The sequence below is a fragment of the Chlorocebus sabaeus genome, chromosome 15 (genome assembly GCF_047675955.1).
Source record: "Chlorocebus sabaeus isolate Y175 chromosome 15, mChlSab1.0.hap1, whole genome shotgun sequence".
NCBI classification, from domain to species: domain Eukaryota; kingdom Metazoa; phylum Chordata; class Mammalia; order Primates; family Cercopithecidae; genus Chlorocebus; species Chlorocebus sabaeus.
The window spans coordinates 82,230,327-82,257,882 of NC_132918.1; the positions used below are offsets into that span (position 1 = coordinate 82,230,327).

General features: G+C 41.4%; 2 protein-coding genes across 2 annotated transcripts in view; one reads left to right on the top strand and one right to left on the bottom strand.

Annotated features, from left to right (window-relative positions):
- Window positions 1–3,803: 3,803 nt before the first annotated feature.
- RPL39L (ribosomal protein L39 like) lies at window positions 3,804–23,494 on the bottom strand. The gene is made up of 3 exons (XM_038003056.2): window positions 23,250–23,494; window positions 11,046–11,109; window positions 3,804–4,184 (listed from the first exon to the last, which is right to left on the bottom strand). The coding sequence occupies exon 3, from the start codon at window positions 4,154–4,156 to the stop codon at window positions 4,001–4,003; it is 156 nt and encodes a 51-aa protein (XP_037858984.1). The 5' UTR covers window positions 4,157–4,184; window positions 11,046–11,109; window positions 23,250–23,494; the 3' UTR covers window positions 3,804–4,000.
- A 29-nt stretch (window positions 23,495–23,523) lies between these two features.
- The window catches only part of RTP1 (receptor transporter protein 1), a 64,014-nt gene continuing 59,981 nt past the window's right edge, over window positions 23,524–27,556 (top strand). Inside the window, exon 1 of the mRNA XM_008009496.3 lies at window positions 23,524–23,889. The gene's annotated coding sequence lies outside the window, so the exon portion shown is untranslated. The remainder of the gene's footprint in view (window positions 23,890–27,556) is intronic.

A 27,556-nucleotide genomic window follows, 5' to 3' on the forward strand; every position in this document is an offset into this window, starting at 1 on the left:
GAGTTCCAAAGAGTGGATCTAACACATTTTTTAAAATTTTTCTAATTCCACAGGTTATTGGGGAAGAGGTGATGTTTGGTTACATAAGTTAAGCTCTTTAGTGGTAATTTGTGAGATTTTAGTGCACCCATCACCCAAGCAGTATACACTGCACCCAGTTTGTAGTCTTTTATTCCTCACCCACTTCCCACCCTTTCCCCCTGAGTCCCAAAGTTTATTGTGTCATTCTTATGCCTTTGCATCCTCATAGCTTAGCTCTCACTTACGAGTGAGAACATACAATATTTGGTTTTCCATTTCTGAGTTACTTCACTTAGAATAATAGTCTCCAATCTCATCCAGGTTTCTGTGAATTGCATTAATTCATTCCTTTTTATGGCTGAGTAGTATGCCATCATATATATATGTGGCATATATATATGTAGATATAGATATATCACAGTTTCTTCATCTACTCATTGATTGATGGGCATTTGGGTTGGTTCCACATTTTTGCAATTGTGAATTGTGCTGCTATAAACGTGTGTGCAAGTATCTTTTTCGTATAATGACTTCTTTTCCTCTGGGCAGATACCCAGCAGTGGGATTGCTGGATCAAATGTAGACCTACACTGAACATGCCCATTTACATCATCCTACAATTTCAGGTATATTTTCTCATATGATATGTGGCAAACAAAAGACATCTGTATCTTTTGATATGTGCTCTCTGTTAAGGTTGGTGCTGGTGCTTGAGAGTGACCTAAATTTTATGGGTCCCATCAAATGGAGCAAAAATCCTCTATAATTGACCTCAGATTTCATTAGGTGACAGATGGCCTATGCGCAGAACATAGTCTATTAGACTCAGAAAACTACCTATTGTCTTAGATCTTTATGACAAATTATTAAAATGTTTCAATCATCAATGCTAGCATGGAGTCACAGCCCTTGGTGCAGCCTAAAGACAGATGAGCCCAGACCCCTACTTAGAAACAGACCATACCAAGGTAGAGAGGGTCAGCCAACCCAGCCAGCTCAACTCAGCTCAGAGTCAGACCTCTGACACTCTAAAGCAGCATTTTATGAAAACCTTGTTTTATTGCCTCACATTTTATGAAGCTTTTTTCAATCTCATTCAAGGCCTGTAACTCAGTGAGGAAGTCGGCTCTCTGATATATTCAGGTGAAATACAATAATTAAGGCCCAGAGAGGTCTTTACCAGTTGTCCAACATCATAAAACTGTTGGGAAGAGCCATAACTTCAAGCTACCCGAATCTTAGTCCTTTGCTTTTTGTTTCTGAACTTATTGTGGCAGAATTCTTCCCAGAAGCAGGATCACTCCCACAAGCTGAGATTCCATTATTTCAAAATTGAGTCAGAAGTCTTAAGATTATGGAAGTAAAGCCTTGTTCAATTAACTAGACGCAAGATACAGAAACCAAGCTGGGTGTGGTGGTTCATGCCTGGAATTCCAGCACTTTGAGAGGCCAAGGTGGAAGGACTGCTTAAGGCTAGAAGTTGGAGACCAGCCTGGGCAACATAGAGAGGCCCTGTCTCTACAAAAAGTAAAAAATTAGCTGGGCATAGTGGTGCACACCTATTATCCTAGCTACTCAGGAGGATGAGGTGGGAGGATCATTTGAGCCCAGAAGTTCAAGGCTGCAGTTAGCTAGGATCACACCACTGCACTCCAACCTGGGCGACAAAGCAAGACTCTTATCCCAAAAAAAAGAATAGAAACCAATACTCAATTTTACATATGGGTTCCTCCTTCCTCTTCCATCATAGCTTTCCCAGTATGATGCCCTTAATTTTCTTAACCCTACTACAACCACCTCATGATGCACAGACCAGATTTTTCCTCCGCTGTTCCACCACTGGGACACATTGTCTTAGGTCTATACAACGTTGATCTAATCCCTGAAGATGAAGGGCTCACTTAAAAAAATTATCTATGTACTTAAAATGTATCTATGTCTGAGGCCTTTGTACAGTCATCCCTTGTTATCTGCCAGGGATTGGTTCTAAGACTTCCACCGATACTCAAATCACAGGTGCTCAAGTCCTTTAGATGAAATGGCCATAGTTATTTGCATATAATCTATTCACTTCTTCTGTATATTTAAAATCATTTCTAGATTACTTATAAGACCTAATAAAATGTAAATAGTATATAAATCATTGTTATACTATATTTTCATGTGTATTTTTTATTATTGTATTATAATTTTTGGACATTTTTAATCTGTGGTAGGTTGAATTTGCAGATATGGGACCATGAATATGGAGAATTGAGTGTTCTCCATTTTTTTATAAGCATAAAATTACACTCATTCCTAGACCTTCACCTCCTATACACTTCTGTGCTCAGGGCAGCTACATATTTATGAGGTAGAGCCTCCCATTCAATTTTGAGAATAGGGAATTCACTCCTGATATCAGAGGGAGAGACGAAGCTGACCTATGTGACACCTTAGCACAAAGAAAAATGCATCCTTCCCTCTGGACAGATGTAGCTTTGCACAACAGTGTGGCTTGGCAAGTGGAATTTTAGCAGAGTTGTAGTCCTGATAACTCCCTTAGCCAGCCATCTTCGTCTAACAGCCAAACTGCATGATCATACAAGGTAGCCCTGAGACTGGGATCCATGAAGATTATTTCCTTAAGATTTTTTTTTAGTAACTGACAAGGCAAGTATTCACAGTCACGTCACAGTTTGTATTAAATATTTGCAAGATTTAATATCTGCTCCCAGTTTAATGAGTTCCATGAAAGTAGGGACTCCGTCTTTACTCACTCCATATGCCAGTGCCCACTATAGTCCCTGGCACACAATAAGCACTCATTACTCGTTCAATTCTCTTAATAACTGTGGCTGCAATACTTTGGGAAGAGCAAAAAGATTACCTCATAACTCTTAGTTCATAATTCTCAGACACGACCACTGTCCAGAAGTTTATGGCAAACACAAGAACCCACATGTACAGAAGAGTGAAAAAGACAGGCAGAGACTGCTAGCTAGAAATGTTACAAATTCTAGACCGTGGCCTACCACTGCTTCTGGATCATGTCCTATTAAATAGAGTAGCCATATAAATGACAAAATCTGTGACTGCCCCTTAGCTGATCGCTGATATTCGCACTTTATCAATGGCCTCCTCTTCCATCCAATACCATTCTTGTCTCTTTCTCCAATCCATTTTCTGTAACACAGCCAGTGTGAAAACTAACCTGATTGAAGTATGGTTTCAGTTCAAAACCTTTCAATCGTTGCTTACTGCTTAGGAGAAAAAGGTACAATGTTCTTATGCCTTTTAAAGCCCTTTGTGATTTGGCCTTTACTTAGCTCTGCAAACTCACCTAGAGTCATTCCCTCTGCTTTCTATGCTCTAGCTATCTCCTTTCTATGCTCCTTTCACTTCCCTAAATACATAATGCTCATTGCTGCTCGAGGCCTTCAAACACTCTGTTTCCTCTGCCTAAAGTACTTGTTCTCATGACAATCTTCACTTGCTTGACTCATGCCTTCTATAGGTCTTAACTTGTATTGAGTTCTGAACACATACTGAAGGCATAAAGTGGGTCTCCCCACTTGCCCAGGAACTCTGCCTCCTCTGTGTCTTATTTTCCTCTGTAGTCTTGATCTCATTTTGTTCCACTGTATACATCTGTATAATCTGAGTAGCATCTATCCCTCTCACTACAGGCTGAAGGTCTATTTGGCTTAGCATTTATCCTCAGCATTACCCAGGGGTTTGACATATAGCACAGATCCTGATGTTTACTGAAAAAATGAAGGGACAGTTTTTAGACAGAGACATTTTTGAAACAAAAGCTTTCACATATTTATTACTGAATCCACCCTACTAGCACAGAACATATAGAAAAAGAGAAAAACATATTCCCAGTAAAACATGTACAACTATCCAGATAGTGGTGACATTTTCAGCTTGATATCGTAAGGTGATCGTGACCTTGATAGAGCATAAATATGTGTGCCATCTCAAGTGCGACTCCTTATAGACCCAGCTTGGTTCTTCTCCAGTGTCTCCTTTTGGAGTTGTACCTGATTTTATTACCAGGTTTCATCTGAATCCACTGGGGGATGGGACGATTTTGCTTTTGTTTCTTGGCCAGGAATCGCTTAATGGTGAAAGTCTTGTGAGAAGACATGGCGAGAAACAGAGTCAACCACACACCACTATGGCGGAGAAAGGGAGAGAGAGACGGAGACATTATTAACATAGAATAGGATAGGGTAACATGAAGAAATAACAAGACAAGAAAGAGGATCTTTGGTGTCACAGCGAGTGCTCACTGCCACTCAGGATCCCACAGGCAGCTCAGGAACAGCTCAGGAGCCAGCAGCAGTCTGAGGAGTCTGATGGCTGTTCTGGTGGATGAGCAGCAAAGGCAGGAGTCCCTTTGTTCCCCCTGTTCCTGACTTGATGCTACTCATTTCTCAGCAGCATACTTCTGCTTCTCTTGTTAAATGTCCATCAAGAGGAATTTTTTTCAACTTTTAAAAAAGTTACAAACAGGTAATACCAGTTCATTACAGAAAAATTAAAGCAATAGAACACTAAAAAAACTATTATCCCATCTAGCTAGAAAAAGCTCCAATATTAACAACTTAATATTATAAGAGCCTTCCAGTTAAGACAGATGTATATGCAGAATATTGTCTTTCTATAAACTGAGATATTGGAGATATTATTTTGAAACTACAACTTATCTAACTAATATGTGACCCTTTTTTGGCAACTCTTTCTCAATAATCCTTTACATTTGGAGGTCTTAAATCTTTTCCGGTGTTCTAGTATGGCAAATAGTACAGAATAGGAAAATATGGTTGAAAATAGAAATCTATAAAACAAGTAATTCATCCCCATAACACTTAAAACATGAATGTATACATTTAAAACATGCGATTCACTGTAAAACTACCTCATGGTACTTTCATGTTATTACTATTTTAAAAGTCATTGGCTGTGCATACTAATATTTTTATCTAATTATCAAAATTGACCACATTGCCATCTACTGAATTGCATGCTACCACTCCCTTTAAAAATCTTGGGCCCTCCATAATTAAGGAATATCAACCTGGGGCACAGAGACACAAGGAGTTATTTTTAATGATTCCAGTGCAAAATAATGTCTATATCCAGCTTGTGAGAGTAATTAAATGACGGCAGTAAAGTCCTACTGCAAACAGTGTTGGAGATATACAAACTGTATGAATCTGTCATGATAAAGGCAGTTTTTTCTAACCCTAAGATAATGGGGATAGTGGTAGCATGCAAAAGGTATGACTGGTTTCTGACTGTCTGAGTTCACACATAGTGTCTAACTCAGTCTTTTCAGATGTGACCCAAGTTATTATCTTGGCTTCTTTCTTATGGCTCACTGTTGTGAGATGTCTATTCTATGTCTAGCATCTCCCCTAACATACACGCAGGAAGAAGAGAAAGAAAGAAAGAAAGAAAGGCAAAAGACTACACGCTGTGAGGCTACTGGCTTTTAAGGAGCTTTACTAGGTATCTCTCTCAATACCTTTGATTACACCTTATTGGCAAGAACCGTGTTCCACTGCCATCCTTATCAGTAATGAAGGATGGGCACTATAGCTTTTTAGCTGAGTACATGGTGCCCCCAACCCCATACAAATCAGGTTCTGCTAAAGAAAAAGGAAGAAGAATGAATAGCAGAGTAGATAACTAGCAGTCTTTCCTATAACAATTTGGGAAAAGATAACTTAGGATACTTCTGTTAATTTCAGTTCTCAAAATAATCAAAAGAAAATAGAGGGAAATTTAAAAAGAGAAAAAGGAAGTTCTCAATAGAAATACTTATTAGTCTAGGTATTGAAAAATGGGGTGGATAAAAAAAGCCCAAACTGATGGGCAACCCATAAATATCATGGTAAGGAAATACTAGAAGAAATAAGAGTGCTAATTGTACTGTCTGCCCTTCAACCCTAATATCCAAACTTCAGACACTTCTGAGACAACTGCCCTAGTGGGGAGGCCAATGTCCCCAGATTTGTACACCTTCCCAGGAGCAGGAGACTTTATGTGCAAGGAACAGATAAGTAGGTAAGTAAGTTGGGGTATAGGGTGGGGTGTGGTTGAGATACAAATGTTTCATGAAATATAAAACACTGGAAACTAAGCCATAAGTATCCTTGTAGAGTTTACAGGTTAAGAGAATAACAAATAGGCCTGAAAATGACAAATGAGTGATAAAGATAGGGAAGGCACACTACTATTTCTGTCCAATCCTTTTATTTTCTTCCCGTACATTAGCAGCAAAGAACCTTTAGCTACCAATCACAGTTCTTCCTAAATTTACCACATGCTGACTTTAGCTAGCTATCTAGCAGACCCTGTTCTACCCTTTGTATATGAATTCCCTCTACACAATCTCTATCAGTGACTACTTGGCTCTAACCACTTCAGAAAAAAAGCTTTCAAGAATGCAGGGAAAGAACTAGACTGGGTTGCCAACAAACCCAGGGTCTAACATCCCCTCCCTTGGGAACCCTGGTTGTACTGGTTAGGGTTCTTGAAGCCAATCTTGTGTGAAAGTCTTCTGTAAGAAAAATTTACTGTAGTAAGATAAAGAACTACAGTAGGACAAAGAGTTTACTGCACTATTCCAAGTACTAGTTTCCAGTGAACAGGATGATAGGGTGCTCACCTTTGGAGACACTTTGGGCTAGGAGCTCTGACCAGGTATTTCCTGACAGTTCAATGCCAGTGACATACAGCTCTTAGCTAGAACTAACTTTCATGGAAACTTGTAAAAAGAAACTCAAAGAGATATCTGATCTGCATTGGAGACAGTGAAAGAACTGAAAGAACTGGTTATAATACCAACTGAAATAAGCTTATAGCCAGTAAGTCAGTAGTCCTCATTCTAGTACAATAGTAATGGTTATGAGGGCAGTTTTACCTTTTTTTTTTTTTTGAGATGGAGTCTCGCTCTGTCACCCAGGCTGGAGTGCAGTGGCCCGCTCTCTGCTCACTGCAAGCTCCGCCTCCCGGGTTCGCGCAATTCTCCTGCCTCAGCCTCCCGAGCAGCTGGGACTACAGGCGCCCGCCACCTTGCCCGGCTTATTTTTTTGTATTTTTAGTAGAGACGGGGTTTCACCATGTTAGCCAGGATGGTCTCGATCTCCTGACCTCGTGATCCGCCCGTCTCGGCCTCCCAAAGTGCTGGGATTACAGGCTTGAGCCACCGCGCCCGGCCCAGTTTTACCTTAAAAGAAATGATTACACTTATTGCCCTACACATCTCGGGTGATTCAGAGGACCTGCAGGAGTTAAATTTTCTCAAGAAAATACTGAATCACATACCTCTGGCTATATGCCAAGTTATATAATTAGTCTAGAGGCTACAAATACAGTGTGGTATAGATCCCAAGTACTGGAGATACACCCTTCATTCTAGAAAACAGAGATGGGGAATCATCGTACCAAGTTAAAAACTGGGCAAATTCTAGAACCTGGATAGCCTATGCAAAGGTGAAGTTTATTAAGTGATCATAAATGGAAGGCCTGCTGCAGTTGAAAGAAAGCACATGTGGAGATGGAGGCTCATGAGATTTATCAAATCTCTATCAGATGCAATCATACTCGGCCATTTAACTGGAGCTGCCAGAAAGATGATCTATCCCTAAACCCCAAGACATACATTTCCTGACCCTTGCTGTCCTAAGCATAATCTTCAGCCATATCTAGATGATTCTGAGAGTTCACGGGAATAGGCACTAGTGCTTGTAACATCAGAGTGCTCATAAGGGTCCCATTCTTTAACATCTACATTGAATATCAAAAATTGGACTCCGGATTTTGGCAAAAAGTATAGGCCCACTCCTCATTCTTCTACTTACTGGATATAAGGGTCACGTGCACACCAATGGCTGCCTGAGGAATACAGTAGTGGCAGCTATTTGGGCATAACTAGACAACCAGGGCCATTAAATGGTTCCTCAAAATTCTTATTAGGCTCAGAAACAGAATTTGTTATGTAATTTCCAAAGTTCAGTTGACTGGGCAACCTCAGCAATCAGTGATACAGCTATTATATATGACCAGCTATGCAAAAGTAATACCAAAGAAATGGTAGCCATAATAAATGTGGTCTAAAACCACATGTCTTTAGATCATATTCTAGCTAGGAAGAGAGGAGGAGCATGTGCTACTATGTAAGCAGACAACAAAACACATGGGATGCAATAAGATGTATCTATAAGGAAGTGGTTAAACTGAGTGGGCTTCATGGTGGTCCTGGCTCTCCACATCTTTTCGTAAAGTAGGATTTTATAATAAGAAATGGAAATTTATATTAAGAAATTTTATACTTGTGAGAGCAATATTTTGATTTTTAAGAGATAAGTTTTGTGAAAGTAATAATGGTGGTGTCATATTGGTTTAAAGGTCAATATGTTGTTTTAAACATAAGTTATCAACTAAGGGTTGGATGGAGGTTGGCCATAACTTGCCTTGTAACTTAAGAAGTGCCATGGCTAGAAAGCCTCTGTGTGATGTGAAAAGCACCCTCTGTTATTTGTAGCTCGGAACTGGGAGTTCCTGCATCTTGTGGCTTTCTGAATCGCTGCACCCAGACTGAGATGCACCTGCTGCCTGTTGACCACTTCCTCTTCCTTACCCAGCCCTAATCACTGTCTTTGTGCACGTGGTTACAGTGAGATACTAGATCCCCCATTCGACCACCTGCTGCCTGTTGACCACTTCCTCTTCCTTACCCAGCCCTAATCACTGTCTTTGTGCACGTGGTTACAGTGAGATACTAGATCCCCCATTCGACCACCTGCTGCCTGTTGATCAACTCCTCTTCCTTGCGCTCCTGTTTTCCTTCCTCACTATATAAACCCCTAACTTTGTTTGGAGCAAGGAGATGGATTTGAGGTTTGGCTCTGTTCTCTCTGGTTGACATCAACTGTAAAATAATAGAGCCTTCCCTGGCAATGCTTGCTTCTTTTCGTGCGGCAAGCAATGGGACCTAGACCGAGACCCTAGTGTTTGATATCAGTATCACGAATCGTGAAGTGGATATTGTACTAGGCACACCTCTGCATTTTGTGAGGCTTTCTGAAGTTGTGGGAAGCACTTCTGGAACCCACTGTGTAAATATCAGAGCACTCTGGAGTGGTTAAAGGTTATATCAGTATTTAAGGTCATAAGGTTAAAGGTCAAAAAATATTTTTAAATATGGAACTCTGGGAATCTTTTAACAAAAAAGGGTTTTTGTATCCAAACCATCTTGTGTGTCCCATGTCTGATTAAAGTTGTAGACTAACAAAAATAACTTTTTGTTCCCCAAAATATAAACATCTATTGCTTTTTTTTTGAGACGGAGTTTCACTCTTGTTGCCCAGGCTGGAGTGCAATGGCGCCGTCTTGGCTCACTGCGACTTCCGCCTCCCGGGTTCAAGCAATTCTCCTGCCTCACACACCCAAGTAGCTGGGATTACAGGCTTGAGCCACCATGCCCAGCCCATCTATTGCTTTTTAATGTTTTGAAAAACCACAGTACTTTGAAAAATACTGTGCCTTATTAATTTATTTTCCATTTCTAGTAACGGTGGCCTAGGTTATTTAGGGCAGTCTGACAGCTGAAAACAAAACAACTACAAAACTGGGTAAAATATATTTCAAATAATCTTTTAAAAAGCCTCAAAGAGATTACAAAATAGTAAGGAATTATCAGGCCAGGAGTAAAGAGAAGCAAAGAATCAAGAGAAGTAAACAAGCCTGAAGCCACTTTTTCACTGAAAGCACTGCTAATCCCAGAACATTAGGACCTCCATTTTGACAGCCTTTCAGGGTACAGAGGAGATTGAAAACAAAACCCTGGGTTCATAAAAGTTAGGGAGTCTGTCAGGAGACCTTCTCCTACAACAATCTGGGATCCAAAATTTCAGAGTGAAGGTGAACAAGAATTGTAATAATCTGAATGTGATGAGACTCCTCTGAGTTGTCCAGGAAATATCAAACTTTGAACAGGTGGGCCCAAACTTGTAGTACCTGCAGGTACCCAACAAAAGCAAATACGTAGGATCTTTGGGGCAAAGTAGCTTAATTGTAGGCCAGACAATTATTTCCACAAAATGACATTTCAAGTGCAATGACTAGCAGAGGGTCAAACATATCCAGCATATAAGAAAATTGGAATCAATGATTAAAACAGACAATAGAAAGAGATCATTAGAAACTCTAGGTAGGACCCAGCATCTGTGTTTTAAAAGGCCATTCAGGTCATTCTGATACATGTTAAAGTTTGAGAATCATTGCTTTATATTTTATCATATAAATATGCATCCCATAAAAAATACATAAATGTAATAGATCAGAGAATGAACCCAAGAATTTGCATTTCTAACAGATTCCCAGATGAAGCTGATGCCAGACCAAACTTTGGGAACCACTGGTATGAAAAAAGGAATTTTAGTATACAGGTAAAGACAGTGGTCACCTGTGGGGAGGAGAAGGGCTGTTACTTAGAAGCAATATGCATATATTTCCTAGAATGCTGGTAATTTTCTATTTCTTAGCCTGGGTAGTAATTATACAGGTGTCATTGTTAAACTACACATTTACACTTTAGTGCCTATTTTAATGTATAATGAGATAACTGGTTTCCCTTTCCCATTCAATCATATAGTTCAAATGTCATGGCATAAATCCTGTCTACCATCATCCTGCCACCTTCATTTATAATCAGTGCCTAAAGTATAAAATGTAAAAGTTTGTCAAGTTCCAAGACATAACTCCTTTCACTTTAGTTTGAAATGTAATTAGTTCACAAAATTAAATAGTTTTGAAAATTAAGACGAGAAAAGTTTAAGTTTCTGAAAACCATATTTAAAGCATTGTTTAAAATTCAGATATACTATCTACCGCCTTCATCCCTAATTTAGAAGTATCTACAAAACTAAAAATAAACTATCTTAAATTTTTAACAAAGTGTCCACTTTTGAAAATTACACTTTAATTTTTTTCACAAGTTGAAAAAAAGAGGAAGAAAATCCTACCTTTTTCAAGTCAGAATTTCCTACTCCAAAGAGGCAAAGATGCTTGCTTCTCTCCAAATAAAATCTGAAAAGAAAATATCCAGTGTGTAAGAGCAACAGTAAGATCTTACTATTTTTAGTTAAACCTTACCTGTGGGTGAAAGTAGTGTTCATCAATTGGCCTGAAATTTGTGAAAACCTTAAGAGAAAATATAGGAAGTCTTTTTGCAGAAAGAGAGCCAATGACAAAAAAAAATTGAAATATATAATATTAAACTGATCAGTGCAGCCTGTGCTTGCTTTTGAATTCCCACTCACAAATCCTCGAACAACATTAATAAAATCTGGGATGTGTACACCTGTTTCTTGTGTTTATGAAAAATAGGCTCTTTTTGGGAATTAGATTCTTCCAAAAACTTCAAAAAACAGTAATATTTGCCATTTTTTGATTCATGGTATCAATATAGTTATTATACAAGCCCTCCTCACCTTTCGTTTGTGAGGAAACCATTATAACAGCTTTTTTATATACATTTCTTTCTCTCTTTTTGAGACAGGGTCTCATTCTGTTGTCCATGCTGGAGCACAGTAGCATGATCCTAGCTCACTGCAGCTTCAAATGCCTGGCCTTGAGCCATCCTCCCGCCTCAGTCTCCTGAGTAGCTGGGACTACAGGCATGTGCCAGCATGCCTGGCCTATAACAGTTATTATAGTTACTGATTCTGGCAGCTAGTCAGTAGCTGCCTATGCCTGGTGATGTACTAGACAGGTATTTGAACAACCAAATAGTTCCCACAGCAAGGTCTGTGTGTAACGCCTCCCTGTGGCAAGCTACTGGCTGAGGCTATGACAAAAAAATACGCAGCTGGGTTTTGTTATGCCTGTAAACATCACAACATCCGAAGTCCAGACACGTCTCCCCATTTATGTGGTAACACCTGGCCGGACCCTATTATACCTGTTGCTTTGCTCAGCCCCATTATACCTCTTGCTTGCAGAGAGCTGTACGCACACATCCCTTACAACATCCTCTCCTTCCACTGTTGCAAAATGACTCTATGTTACGATGCCTAACCATTATCATATCAACTGCAGGCAATGTGGCAAGACAGTGATGATATGATGATAGCTTAGCAAGGATTGTTCCTGGATACTGAATGTTAGATCCAGATGGTCAGACAAGTGAAAGGCAGTTTTTGCAACCATGTGAGTTAATATGCTGCAATTTCAAGATAATATAGTTGAGGATAAAAGATGTTTGATAAGCTCACTTCCTGAGCAGGTAAAACAGTGGGTTTTAGCAGCCTAAATACATCTCCTGGGAGGATTTGGGGAGACATGAAAAACCACACACACTGAACACTGCCAATCCAATGTCCTCAGTGTCCTTTACTCAAAATGTAACCTTCACCAAACCTCAAACCCAGTCTTCTCTGGGATACTTCTATTTAGAAAGTAATAATCTTTTTTTTTTTAAACAAAAGCATAACCATGGCCTCAGAATAGAGTTGATCTTAGGACAGCAGCGCTCCTCCTCCTCCTCATTGACAACAATACCTTAAACATGTAATTCGTTCTACAAAAGGACACCCTCACTCAATTATTTTGAGTAGAAAATTCTAAATTATCAAGACTTAGCTAAGCTTGTTATATTAAATGGTTGTTTACCTTGTCTTAAGGATAAAATGTGTTACAGTAAAGCACAAAGTATGTAGTATCTTTTCATTAATGTCTACAAATTGTACTGGATTATCAACCCTCTCTACCTTTTGGACTATAAAGTTAACCTTAAGAAACCAACCTATAAAATTTCTGCATTGTATCTTTTAACATAATCTGAGTTTTCTTCCCTACTCCCAGGTCACCACTATACCCTCCCACTCCCCAGCTTTTTTTTTTTTTTTTTTTGTGCCTCTGTGAGAATATCAGACTCACACATAAATAAGTGCCACTTAATAAGAGCTGTATTGTACCATCTAGGTTACCCAGTAAGTATAGAGAGGATATTAGTGATTTCCCTTGGGCTAGGCTAAAATACTTCACCTCCTACATATATTTTGTTGTAATAATCAGTTGACTTGAAAATCAATCATCCTACTCCGCCCTCGCCAAATGCTTTGAATATTCTTGTTGACTGTCCTGTCTTTCCTACGTATTCTCTTACAAGAACCAGTCTCAGGGTTTGTGAGATATTCTAGTCATTTGTGAATCTACTTTGATTCACATGAGTTGATCACATCCATGATGTCATCTTCAAAGCAAAGTTCTTTCTAGTTTCCATTCATTGGTTTTATTCTCTGATGTATTAAACCACAATTACTTTTGCACCAACCTAACAGTTTGGATATTTCTCCCCACCCAATTCTCATGCTGAATTGTAATCACTAGTGCTGAAGGTGGGGCCTGGTGGGAGGTGTCTGGGTCATGGGAATGGATCCTTCGTGGCTTGGCGCTGCCGTTGTGACAGTGAGTTCTTGTGAGTCTGGTAATTTAAAAGTGTGTGGTACTTCCATTTCCCCAACTCTCTCTCTCACTCTTGCTTTTGCCATGTGACGTGGCTGCTCCCATTTCACCTTCTGCCATAAGTAAAAGCTCCCTGAGGCCTCCTCAGAAGCAGAGCAGATGCTAGTGCTATGCTTCCTAGACAGTCTGTAGAACCACAAGCCAATTAAACCTCTTTTTATAAATTACCAAGTCTCAGGTATTTCCTTATAGCAATCTAAGAATGACCTAACACATTCTCAATCATTTGATAAAAATTTTCATCCTAAATTTCTTCTGTATGGCAAGTGGTTTCTGAGCAATCTTTACTTTTGAAACTGAAAGTACTCAAGTATTTTATATGCAGAGGTAGGGCTGTTCTTGCAAGTTTTTTTCTTTTCTTTTTTTTTTTTTAGCACTTCCACTGTTACTGAGTCATCTGCATCACATGACATTTCTATCAAATGGGCACAACTGTCTGTATATTTCATGCTGTTTGTTGACTTATGAGCCCAGGGTATCACTGTACCACTTGCTAACTTATTTTCCTTAGCAAGTTCTCTTTCAGCTTTCTGTACATCCTTGGTTGGCACATGGCCTAAAATCAAAGTGGTATTTAAAAGGCTTTTTTTTCACATATACAACTCTCACTTTCTCTACATCATCCTGCAAGTTGAAATATTTTCTGTCTTCTGTATTTGCGACCACTGTCACAGTGGTTAAAAAGAACTCTGGAGAGCCGAGCACAGTGGCTCATGCCTGTAATCCCAGAATTTCGGGAGGCTGAGGCGGGCGGATCACCTGGTCTTGAGTTCAAGACCAGCCTGACCAACATGGTAAAACCCCATCACTACTAAAAATACAAGAATTAGCCAGGCGTGGTGGCAGGTGCCTGTAATCCCAGCTACTGGGGAGGCTGAGGCAGGAGAACTGCTTGAACCCAGGAGGCGGAGGTTGCAGTGAGCCAGGATCACGCCACTGCACTCCAGCCTGGGAGACAGAGTGAGACTCCTTCTCATTAAGAAAAAAAGAAAAAAAAAGAACTGTGGAAACAAACTGCACAGGCTCAAGTCTCACTGCCACCACTTGCTATTAGTGTGACCTTGAAAACATTCCTTAGCCCTGTTCTTCCTTATTTTTCTAATCTGTAATATGTGGATAATAACATTCAACACCACAGGGTTGTTATGAAGCTTATATAGGTAGAGATTTAGTGTAGTAATGAGTATAAAACATTTAGGACAATGCTTGGCACATAAAAAACATAATACAGGTCTTAGCTGTTATTTTTATATCTACAGCTGTATAAAGCCTACAGTTGTTGAAATTATAAATGTTCCCAGTTTTAAGATTTCTGTGTTGATTCTATTGTACTAATGTCACTATCTTGACTATTTAATAGGAAGACATCACATACACAGATCATAAGCTCCTCAAGAGGTTATATTTTTCTTGGATACTCAATGATGCTCAAAAGAGTAATTGAGTACATGATAAAGCTTTCGTCGTCACACCAGATACAGAGCATTTCCTGGAGGCTGCCTACCATATAACCATTAGTGATGATTATAGGAGTCAGAAATACTGCTGGTTCCCACAATATCTGAAATAAAAAACACAATACCAGAGGTACTGCCCACGGCAACATAAACCAAATATGCCCCCAGGCAGCTGATAGCAAGATTATACATGCATGTGTACACACATGGGCTTATTCACCCAGAAATGGTCAATATTAATATTCGAAGATTACTGCTACACTCAGCCATCTTCCTTTGATGAGAGAGAATACAGATTTTTATTTTGAAAAAAATTTTGCTCAAAAATCTAGCAAAAGATTTTTGATGCTCAGTTGCTGGGGGTAAAGTGTAAGTCTGGCGCTGGTTGAATGCTGACTACAGGTGTAGAAGGACTAGGTGTGGACCCAGCTCTTCCATGAGTGTTTATTTAGGTAATCAGATAAATCTGATGCTGACAGACAAAAGAATGGCAGATACTGAAATGATTTTGCTTATTCTCTATTTTAGGGAAGATTTCACAAGAACCCCCCAGCTTTAGTAAGAAACAGATGTTTCCCCCGTATGGTTTCTCACTATCTCAAGTGCCACTTTTGTCCATATTCAACATGCATAAATATTTCAGTAATTTGTCTTCTGCCCAGGATGTAGAAACCTAGAAAGAGCATCGCTCATATGCCAACAACCAGAAAACTACAAAATAATTTTTCCTGAAACTCAGAGGACTGAGGTTAGGAAGACCAACTGGACTTCCCCCATATTAGAACTAAAAGTCCCATATCCTGGAAATTCCTCAGATTCAGGCAAACTGGAACAACTGGTCACCCTACCTAAGGTCACAGACCAATAAAGTAGCTTGAAATCCAAGGAAAGACTGGCCTGGCAAAGGAGCAAAGGGACATGAGCACTGAAGAAGAGACATCAAGTACCTCATACGCTGATAAGAATTCAGCTAAAATTGTTAATGAATTGCTAAAGGTCAAGTGTGGACTAGCATGAGAGTATAAAACCCCTGTTAACTCTGATGGTAGTTTCTTTTGCTGTGCAGAAGCTCTTTAGTTTAATTAGATCCCATCTGTCAATTTTGGCTTTACAGGTAACCTACAGAATGGGAGAAAATTTTTGCAATCTACTCATGTGACAAAGGACTAATATCCAGAACTTACAAATAACTCAGACAAATTTACAAGGAAAAAACAAACAACTCCATCAAAAAGTGGGCAAAGAATATGAACAGACACTTCTCAAAAGAAGATATTTATGCAGCCAACAGACACATGAAAAAATGCTCATCACTAGCCATCAGAGAAATGCAAATCAAAATCACAATGAAATACCATCTCACACCAGTTAGAATGGTGATCATTAAAGTCAGGAAACAACAGGTGCTGGAGAGGATGTGGAGAAATAGGAACACTTTTACACTGTTGGTGGGACTGTAAACTAGTTCAACCATTGTGGAAGACAGTGTGGCGATTCCTCAAGGATCTAGAACTAGAAACACCATTTGACCCAGCCATTCCATTACTGGGTATACACCCAAAGGATTATAAATCATGCTGCTATAAAGACACATGCACACGTATGTTTATTGCAGCACTATTCACAATAGCAAAGACTTGGAACCAACTCAAATGTCCACCAATGACAGACTGGATTAAGAAAATGTGGCACATATACACCATGGAATACTATGCAGCCATAAAAAAGGATGAGTTCATGTCCTTTGTAGGGACATGGATGCAGCTGGAAACCATCATTCTGAGCAAACAATCACAAGAACAGAAAACCAAACACCACATGTTCTCACTTATAGGTGGGAATTGAACAATGAGAACACTTGGACACAGGAAGGGGAACATTACACACTGGGGCCTGTTGTGGGGTAGCGGGAGGGGGGAGGGATAGCATTAGGAGATATACCTAATGTAAATGACGAGTTAATGGGTGCAGCACACCAACATGGCACATGTATACATATGTAACAAATCTGCACGTTGTGCACATGTACCCTAGAACATAAAGTATAATAATTAAAACAAACAAACAAAACCAAACCCTGGGAGCCTCAGACATAAAGACAGTTTGCTTCCACTTTCAGTCTCTCTTCCATCATCTCTACTGGGTACTGATGAAAAAGACTTGGGACAAGGCAGGAGTCTAGAGAGAGCCTCCCTTGGTGATGAAGATCTATTAGGGGAATGATATGATTTGGCTTTGTGTCCCCACCCAAAACTCATCTCAAATTGTAATCCCCACCCGTCGAGGGAGGGACCTGGTGGGAGGTGATTGGATCATGTGGGCGGTTTCCCCAACGCTGTTCTTGTGATAGTGAGGGGGATCTCATGAGATCTGATGGTTTAAAAGTGGCACTTCCCCCTTCACTCTCTCTCTTTCCTGCCACCACCTAAGATGTGCTTTGCTTCCCCTTTGCCTTCTGTCAGGTTGTAAGTTTCCTGAGGCCTCCCCAGCCATGTGGAACTGTGAGTCAATTAAACCTATTTCCTTTATAAATTACCCAGTCTCGGGTAGTTCTTTATAGCAGTGTGAAATCAGACTGATACAGGGAAGTAAGCTCTTACTGTGGAAAAGGCAAAAAATCTGCCCAGACCATTCCTTACCCAAGACTGAGGTTGGACCAGGATGACCAATAGTCTTCTGGCCTCCTCTACCAAGATAGCAAGCACAAAGTAACAAGCAGGGTGAAAGGCAAAAGCATGGAGAGAGACTCCTGTGTGGTACAGGCTCAATGTGAAGGCTGGAAGCTGAGAATGAAATAGGATATTGAGAAAATCCCTCTAGCACGCTACCCTAAGCATAAGGTAATAGAGGAAATCGAACCTGCTGGTGTACTGAAGATGGACCAATAAAACCCAAACCTGGCTTAACTACTGAGTAGAGTGATTCAAGACCCCACATTACTGACCTAGCAGAAAAAGCATGCTTATTTTGGGGCACAGATTATCTCAACCCCCCACTGTCCTACACAAGATGCTTGACATTTGATAAAATATTATGAGCATGAAAAAGAAAAAAAACAATTCATTGTGAAGAGGAAAAGTAATCAACAGAACCACACTCACAGGTAACCTAAGTGTTAGAACTAAGAGAGAGGGACCTTAAAATAAATTTGATTAATACATTAATCATATATATTGAAGGTTCTAGTGAAAAAAACTAGACAGGAACATGAATGACCAGAGGGGAATTTCAGCAGATAAAAATTTGCATACATTAAATGAAAATGCTTGAAACAGAAAACATGGTAACAGAGATAAAGTAGTTTAAAGCAGTGGTGTACAACCAGGGGCAATTCTGCCTTTCAGGAGACATTTGGCAATGTCTGGAGATGTTTTTGGTTGTCACCACTGGAGGAGTGCTGCTACCTCTAGTGGGTGGAGGCCAGGGATGCTGCCGAACATCCTACAATGCACAGGTGAGTCCCATATGACAAAGAATTATCCTGCTCAAAATGTCAGTATTGCCCAAACTACTTTAGCCTGACTGATTAAAAAAAAGAGAGAAGACACAAATTACCAACGTCTGCAATGATAAAGGGGATAATGCTACAGGTCTCAGGACATTAAACAGATAGAATAATATCACAAATTATTGTATGCCCATAAAGTCAACTTAGTCACCAAAGTCTTGTAAGGAAATGGACAAATTCCTTATGAGATGGGTAATACCAAAGCTCATGTAAGTGCATAACCTAAGTAGTTCTATGTCTATTAAAGATGTTGAATTGTGTAGTTAAAAATCTTGTAACAAAACTACAGGCCCAAGTGGCTTCGCTACCAAAAGCCAGAGATCAGGACAAGACCAAGCCTTTCTCAGTGCCAGGAGGAATGCTTAAGCTTCAACTACCAGTTCCCACCTCTGTCATGCTTCCAGGGATTCCCAAATATTTTGCATTCTGTGGTGTGTACACCTCAATCCTATCTCAGAGTGCTGACCTGATCATGGTTGAAAGGTGCTGTTGCACATAAGATTTACCTTTGCACGTTGGGTGAAAGAGAAGCCTCAGAAAGGCAGTAATTTGAGCCAATGGTAGACATTCTTTCCCAACTTAACTTGCCAAGGCTTTTTCGCTTAAACCTTTCTTAATTTCTTAAGAAATTACATGGCTGTATGATGATAGATCCTCCCACCCTGATGGGGCAATCTCATTTCAGTCACCTGCAGGTATCTACTGGGGTGGAGATCCAGCTTCTAAGGCTTTGTCAAATACTGTGGCTCCTGAGGCAAAGCAGTTCAGCAGCATAGCTGAGACTGAGCCTCATGATGGGATGGTAATATGGTTTGGCTGTGTCCTCACCCAAATCTCATCTTGAATTGTAACTCCCACAATTCCCATGTGTCATGGGAGGAACCTGGTGGGAAGTAATTGGATCATGAGGGCGGGTCTTTCCTGTGCTGTTCTTGTGATAGTGGATAAGTCTCATGAGCTCTGATGGCTTTAAAAATGGGAGTCTCCCTGCACAAGTTGTTTGCCCTTTTGTCACCCACGTAAGATGTTGCTCCTCCTTGCCTTCTGCCATGATTGAGGCCTCCCCAGCCATGTGGAACCGTAAGCCCAATAAACCTCTTTATTTTGTAAATTGCCCAGTCTAGGGTATGTCTTTATCAGCGGCGTGGAAGACTAATACAGACGGGTAAGCAGTGAACAGGCAAAATACACTCGTGGGTGAGGTAGCTCACAAACAGCCATATCTTTCCAGAGGAAGACATAAACCACGTGTGTGGATCCATTTTGCGTTGCTGTAAAGGAATACCTGAGGCTGGGCAATTCATAACGAGTTTTATTTGGCTTACGGTTTTGCAGGCGGTACAAGCATGGCACCAGCATCTGCTGGCTTCTGATGCTTTAACTCTCGGTAGAAGGCGGAGGAGGAGCAGGCATGTTGCATGGTGAGAGAGGGAGCAAGAGAGACACCAGGTTCTTTTGAACAACCAGCACTCATGTGAACTAACAGCAAGAACTCTTTTCCTGTTATTTTCCATGGAACTAGAGGCTCTAGGAGGACTGGGTTAGGACCTCATCCAGTAGAGCTAACTGATGTAGAGCTAACATCTTCCTGCATCACACTGCTTTTGAGAGCCATTCAAAACACTAAAGGTTAAGATACGGGAGTCCACCCATTTTATATTCCATAACTAATGGAGACTGCTCAAGTGAAAGTTTAAATTTAGAGATCATTTTCTGTCCCTATCTATGCTTCAGACTAGAGCTTCGGCAATTTCTTCACTAAAGCTAATTACTTTTTAAAGTGGTGTGACTGACAAAAAGAAGTAAGGCCAAGGATGCTGCAATGCCAGAGTTTGTAACAATATAATTTGGAGTGAAAGTTGGTGATGTGACCACCCTCCTTGATGACGTCTTTCTTCCCTTCTCTATAATTTCTTTACAGTTTACTTATGCAAAACTAGACAAACAGCCAAAACAGTAGAGATAGGTCTGCCAACAACTGAATTGGTCTAATGCAACAGCTGGGGGAAGTTTGAGCCTTTCTCTTAAAAGTGACTACAATTCTGCAGTCCTAGACCATCTGTAGTTAGGCTGTGGTTCTTTAACTGCCAAGGCCTTTGAGTTAAGCTGGGTTAGTAAGGTTGTTTGATATGGATCACATAGGATAAGAGTAGGTAGTGGTATTTTCTGGGAGATAATAAGGGTCAATGTGAGGTTTTTTGGGGGGCCGGGAAGGCAGTTTTTCTGAACATTATAAGAAGTTTCCAATATCTTAAAACTTTTATAATAGTGTTTTCCCAAAGAAATATTATGTGAGTCCCATATACTTACAATTTAAAATTTTCTAGGAGTCATGTTTAAAAATAAATAGGGACAGGTGAAATTAATTTGAATATATTTTATTTAATCTGACTTATTTAAAGTATCATTTAAGCATGTAATTAATATAAAGATGGATAAAATATTGTAAATTAAAAATGAGACTTTAGGCTGGGTGCAGTGGCTCACACCTGTAATCCTAACATTTTGGGAGGCGGAAGGATTGCTTCAGCTCAGGAGTTTGAGACCAGCCCGAGTATGTTTCTCATAGTGAGATCTCATCTCTACACAAAAATTAAAACCTAGCTGGGCATGGTGGTGTATGCCTGTGATCAGGAGGCTGAGGCAAGAGGATGCTTGAGCCCAGGAGGTTGAGGTTGTAATGAATCATGATTAAGTCAATGCACTCCAGCTTGGGCAACAGAACAACATTCTTTCTCAAAAAAAAAAAAAAAAAAAAAAAAAAAGGGTCAGGTCCAGTGGCTCACACCTGTAATTCCAGCGTTTTGGGAGGCCAAGGCAGGTGAATCACCTGAGGTCAGGAGTTCGAGACCAGCCTGGCCAACATGGTGAAACCCCATCTCTACTAAAAATACAAAATAATTAGCCGGTGTGGTGGCACATGCCTGTAGTCCCAGCTACTTGGGAGGCTGAGGCAGGAGGATCACTTGAACCCACGAGGCAAGAGGTTGCAGTGAGCCGAGGTCGGGCCACTGCACTCCAGTCTGGGCAACAGAGTAAGACTCTGTCTCCAAAAAAGAAAAAGAAAAATTGGCTGGGTGTGGTGGCTCATGCCTGCAATCCCAGCACTTTGGGAGGCTGAGGCGGGCGGATCACCTGAGGTCAGGAATTCGAGACCAGCCTGGCCAACCATGGCCAACATGGTGAAACCCCGTCTTTACTAAAAATACAAAAATTGGCCTGGTGTGGTGGTGGGCACCTGTAATTCCAGCTACTCGGGAGGCTGAGACGGGAGAATCACTTGAACCCAGGAGGCAGAGGTTGCAGTGAGCCAAGACTGCGTCACTGCATTCCAGCGACAGAGGGATACTCCGTCTCAAAAAAAAAAAAAAAAAAGGGAAAACAAAAGAATTTAAAAGCTGGTATGCGTTTTACGTTTGTAGCACATCTCTTTTCAGACCAGCCACATTTCAAGTGCTGAACAGCTACATGTGGTTCAATGAGTTTTGGTACTGGACAGCTCAGCTTTACAACCTCTCAGGTTTTCTCTAAGCAGTCTCTCAGGTTCCGAAATTGAGAAGGGGTGGAGGGTGGGCATTGGATCACAAAGGCTTTACGATTCCAACAACTCCTAGCTAGTTAACAGAATCATGCCACCTGTCTCTTGATGTCCTAGTGACTATTGACACGTCTACAGAAGAATCTCTTTTAACTGTATTTTTATAGTTGTATGGCAGCCTTTGAGAAAATGAGAAATAAGGCCAGGCCCAGTGCAAAATGAAAATGTGTGTGGGGGGCAGGGAGGGGAGACGGGTGCTGGTTTAAAAATTAAGAATTTCAAGATTGCCATAGCAGAGCACGAAAATAAGTACAGGGCCCTTCTAAGCCCTATGTGACTGCACGGGTCAGACCCCTTTGAAGCTGGTGGTGGTCAGGGTTTACGTCTCTGGATGAATCCAGATGTGTAAAAGGCAAGGAAATGGCGAGATTCCTTGGGCTATCCTCGAGAATCTGGGGACCTTAAAGGAGACTTCAAAATCTTACCTACTGGAATTAATGGAGGGAGAGAAAGTGTGTGCGGCTGTGAGAACGCCTTAGAAACGGACAGTGAGCAGATGAGGCAGGTAGGTAAGACACCTGGTTTTGCCGATTAAACTACTGATAAATCAGTGCCACGCACATTCTGGGTAATTCTAGGGACACTGGTTGGACAACACTGACATCGGAAAAGGTGGCAGGCCGGAACATGGATCCCTGTAAGGCTACTTTATTGTCGGTTTCCCCTTCTCCAAGCTAGAAACAGGCGGTGCCTGAGTGGCCTGCAGAAGCCAGTACTGTAGGCCAGGCGCGGTGGCTCACGCCTGTAATCCTAGCACTTTGGGAGGCCGAGGTGGGCGGATCACCTGAGGTCGGGAGTTCAAGACCAGTCTAACCAATATGGTGAAACTCGTCTTTACTAAAAATACAAAATTCGCCGGGTGTGGTGACGCGCGCCTGTAACCCGAGCTACTCGGGAGGCTGAGGCGGGAGAATCGCTTGAATCCCGGAGGCGGAAGTTGCAGTGAGCCGAGATCACACCACTGCACTCCAGTCTGGGCGAAAGAGGGAGGCCCTGTCTCAAAAAAACGAAAAAAAAAAGCTACTACTGTTGGAGTCGGCTTGAGCTGTGGCATTGTTTCCAGCCCGTGACCCTCACGCCGCCCTGTTCGCTGGGCGGACTGGGCCCAGGCGGCCGGTGAGGACGGACTTTTACTTACCGGCGCCTTGGCCACTGCTTCTTTCCCGCTCTCGGACGCGAATGCCGATCTGCAGGGGCCTGGGGCGCGGGCGGAAAAGGCGGGCCCAACTCGAACCCGGTCCGTCGTCCTGACGCCCCCTAGCGGCAGCCACCTCGTCGCAGGGGCCTTGCGGGTCTCTGAGTCTCCGAGACGCCTCTCCCCTAACTGGCGTTCGCAGGCGGTTGCCTCGCTGGGCGCAGTCCAACCGCCGCGCGCGGATACTTGGAGGGCGGTTTCCCTGGTGACAGGCCCCGCCCCGGCCCGGGCGGTCCCGCCCCTCTGAGCTGTGGCCCGGGGGCCGTGGGTCCGACTCCGGCGTGTGATGTCACCAAGTTGGCTTTGGGGTCCCCCATTCTTCCTTAGTTCTCTATTTTACCTCAGCTCGTTGTGTAGCTGCTGCCTGGCCACGGCACTTAGCACACAGCGTGACTTAATACCGGATAAACGAGGAAAGGATTCGTACGCCCTGGCGGGGCCAGAGGCTGACTGCTCGGGTTCCCGCGGGCACACGAGCCAGGAACCGCCTAGGCCTCCAGGGGGCGCTCTCCCTCCCATCGCGCCACCGCCAGGCCATTGGAAACCAGGAGGACCACTCAGCTCCATCCCTGCCTCTCATCTGGTAATGTCTCATCTCCCTACCTGGAATCAATATTACCACTCCCATACCACAGATTTTTTAAATGCAACTAAATTTTAAATGAGTCACTTTATTTAAAAACAACATGAACAAAATGGGATTTCTACTAATGCAAATATCTATACAAATTTAATGATTTTGGTGCTAATTAGATGAAAAGTCAACTCTCCTGTTACATATTAGAAATTTACCTCTTGTTACCTTTGCTGTAACTGCAATGGCAGTTTCAACTGTTTCTACCAAATATATAGTTGGAAATACTGTGATTAGAAGTGTATCTTCCCAGCACTTTGGGAGGCCAGGGTGGGCGGTTTACTTCAGGTCAGGAGTTCGAGACCAGCCTGGCCAGCATGATGAAACCCTGTCTCTACAAAGATACAAAAATTAGCCGGGTGTGGTGGCGGGTGCCTGTAATCCCAGCTGCTTGGGAGGCTGAGGCACGAGAATTGCTTGAACCCTGGAGGCAGAGGTTGCAGTGAGCTGGGATCATGCCCCTGTACTCTAGCCTGGCCAACAGAGTGAGACTCCGTCTCAAAAAAAAAAAAAAAATGGATATGACAGTTCAAATTAGATCTAAAACCTTTCCTAATTACACCAGTTAAATCATGAAATCACACAATAGTAGAACAGGTGTCTTACCTACCTGCATTATCCTGTAACTATTGACATGTTATTTTACATAATCATAAACTGATCACACATATCTTTAAATCTAATCATCGTAACTTCAAAAACTGTATTTGAAGAAAATTAGTATATTTCTAAATCTGTCTTTAACTGATGCAGAGATGTAAATTTGAAATGTCTTGGTAAATAAGGTTAACACAATATAAATATTTTGACAAATGCATCATAATTGGTTCATTTTAAGGAGATTGATTTTATTTTCTTGAAGCTTAAGGAGGACTTTGACATTTTAAATATATCTAAAAGATAAGGCAATTTCCCATTTTTTAAAATTGATTGAAACAAAGCATTCCATAGTCATTTCAAATAGTGTACAAAGTATTTTAAAATGTTTTTCTGGCTGGGCACAGTGGCTCACGCCTGTAATCCCAGCACTTTGGGAGGCCGAGGCGGGCAGATCATGAGGTCAGGAGATCGAGACTATCCCGGCCAACGTAGTGAAACCCCGTTTCTACTAAAAATACAAAAATTAGTCAAATGTGGTGGCACGCGCCTGTAGTCCCAGGTACTCGGGAGGCTGAGGCAGGAAAATCATTTGTACCCGGGAGGCGGAGGTTGCAGTGAGTGGAGATCATGCCACTGTACTCCAGCCTAGTGACAGAGTGAGACTCTCTCAAAAAAACAAAAACAAAAAAAACCTTTTTTCTTCAAAGAGCTGATTTCCATATGCAGGATAAGACGTTCAAACTCTTATTTGTTGTTAATGTAAGATTTAAAAATACTCAGGAGATTCTTTATAGTTTTTTTGTTTGTTTTTCTTTGAGAAGGAGTCTCTGTCGCCCAGGCTGGAGTGCAGTGGTGCGATCTCACTGCAACCTCCGCCTCCCAGGTTCAAGTAATTCTCATGCCTTAGCTTCCCAAGTAGTTGGGAATACAGGTGCATGCCAACATGCCTGGCTAATTTTTGTATTTTTAGTAGATAAGGGGTTTCACCACATTGGCCAGGTTGCTCTCAAACTCCCGACCTTTGGTGATCCACTTGCCTCGGCCTCCCAAAGTGTTGGGATTATGGGGTGAGCCACCATGCCAGTCCTGCTTTTAATTTTGTGAATGGACTTGACAACATTTCATTGTTCACTGATTAAATTCATTGTTGTGATGTTTTAAGCTTGGTGACTTAGCATTGATGAACAATGCAACCAGTTGCCAAAAGCCTGATACTATACTATGCAACTACAGCTGATGCTCAAATAATGACATTGGGATATTATTTTAAAATTTATCATCATGAAATAATGTGTGTGTAAAATCTTAACACCCCATTGTATTCCTTGTCAGTAATTTTGAGGACAACAACAACAAAAAACCTCCTTCTCTATCACCGTTTTTGTCTATTTGCATTGCTATAAAGGAACAGTTGAGGCTGGATAATTTATAAAGATTTATTTGGCTTATGTTCCGCAGGCTATATAAGAAGCATGGCGCCCACATCTGCATCTGGTGAGGGCCTCAAACTGCTTCCACTCATGGTAAAGAGCAGCTTGTGCAGAGATCACGTGGCAAAAGAGGAGGCAGAGAGAGTGGAGAGGGAGGCTCTTTTTAAATACCAGCTCTCAAGGTGTATTAGTCCATTTTTACACTGATGATAAAGATATACCAGAGACTGGATAATTTGTAAGGGAAAGCAGTTTAATCAACTCACAGTTCTGCATGGCTAGGGAGGCCTCAGGAAACTTATAATCATGGCAGAAGAGGGAGCAAGCATGTCCTTCTTCACATGGTGGCAGCAAGGAGAAGTGCTGAGCAAAAGGGGGAAAAGCCCCATATAAAACCATCAGACCTCATGAGAACTCACTCACTATAACAAGAACAGCATTAGGGTAACTGCCCCATGATTAAATTACCTCCCACTGGGTCCCTCCCACAACATGTGGGGATTATGAGAAATACAATTCAAGATGAGATTTGAGTTGGGGCACAGCCAAGCCATATCGTGAAAGAACTAAGAGTGAGAAGTCACCATCCTCCACAGAGGGCATTAATGTATTCACGAGGGATCCACCTTAAACCTCAGGACCCAAACATTTCCTATTAGGCCCCACCTCCAACATTAGGGATCAAATTTCGATATGAGGTTTGGGGGACAAATGTCCAAAGTATAGCAATCAGCCTTTTCAACTTACACTTTTCATTTCAAGATAATTGCAGATTTACCTGCAGTTCTAAGAAGTAGTATAGGGGCTGAGTGTGGTGGTTTATGCTTATAATCCCAGTGTTTTGGGAGGCCAAGGTGGGAGGATCACTTGAGCCCAGGAGTTTAAGACCAGTCTGGGTAATACAGCAAGACCCTGTGTCCACAAAAAATTAAAAGTTAACTGGGCATGGTGGTGTGCACCTGTAATCCAGCTACTTGGGAGGCTGAGGCGGGAGGATGACTTGAGTCCAGGAATTCGAGGCAGCAGTGAGCTATGATCACATCACTGCACTCCAACTTGGTTGGCAGAGTGAGACCCTGTCTCTAAAAAAAGAAAGAAAGAAAAATGGTTCAGAGATTCTCTGTGCCCTTTGCCCAGTTTCTCCAAAAGGTAAAACCTTGCAAAACTCTACAATAATATTACTACCAGGATACTGGCATTGTTACAGTCAAGATACAGAACACTTCCATCACCATAGGAATCCCTCATGGTGCTCTTTAATAGGCTCACCAACTTTCCACCTGCTTCCACCCCTCCTATATGCCATTAGTTCTCCATTTTTAGAAACTTGTCCTTTCAAGATTGCAATATAAAGGAGAACTATAGCATGTAACCTTTTGGGATTGGCATTTTTTTTTTTTTTTGCTTAGCATAATTCTCTGGAGATTCATCCAGTTTATTGCCTGTATCAGTACTTTGTGTCTTTTTATTGCTGAGTAATATTCCATAATAGCCACAGTGTGTTTAACCATTATCAGTTGAAGGACATCTGGGCTAATTATGAATCAAGTTGCTATAAAATTTGTGTCTAGGTTTTTGTGTGAACA

Bases quoted from the DNA above. Each gene is read 5' to 3' on its own strand.
- RPL39L (XM_038003056.2), bottom strand. From the start codon at position 4,156: ATGTCTTCTCACAAGACTTTCACCATTAAGCGATTCCTGGCCAAGAAA.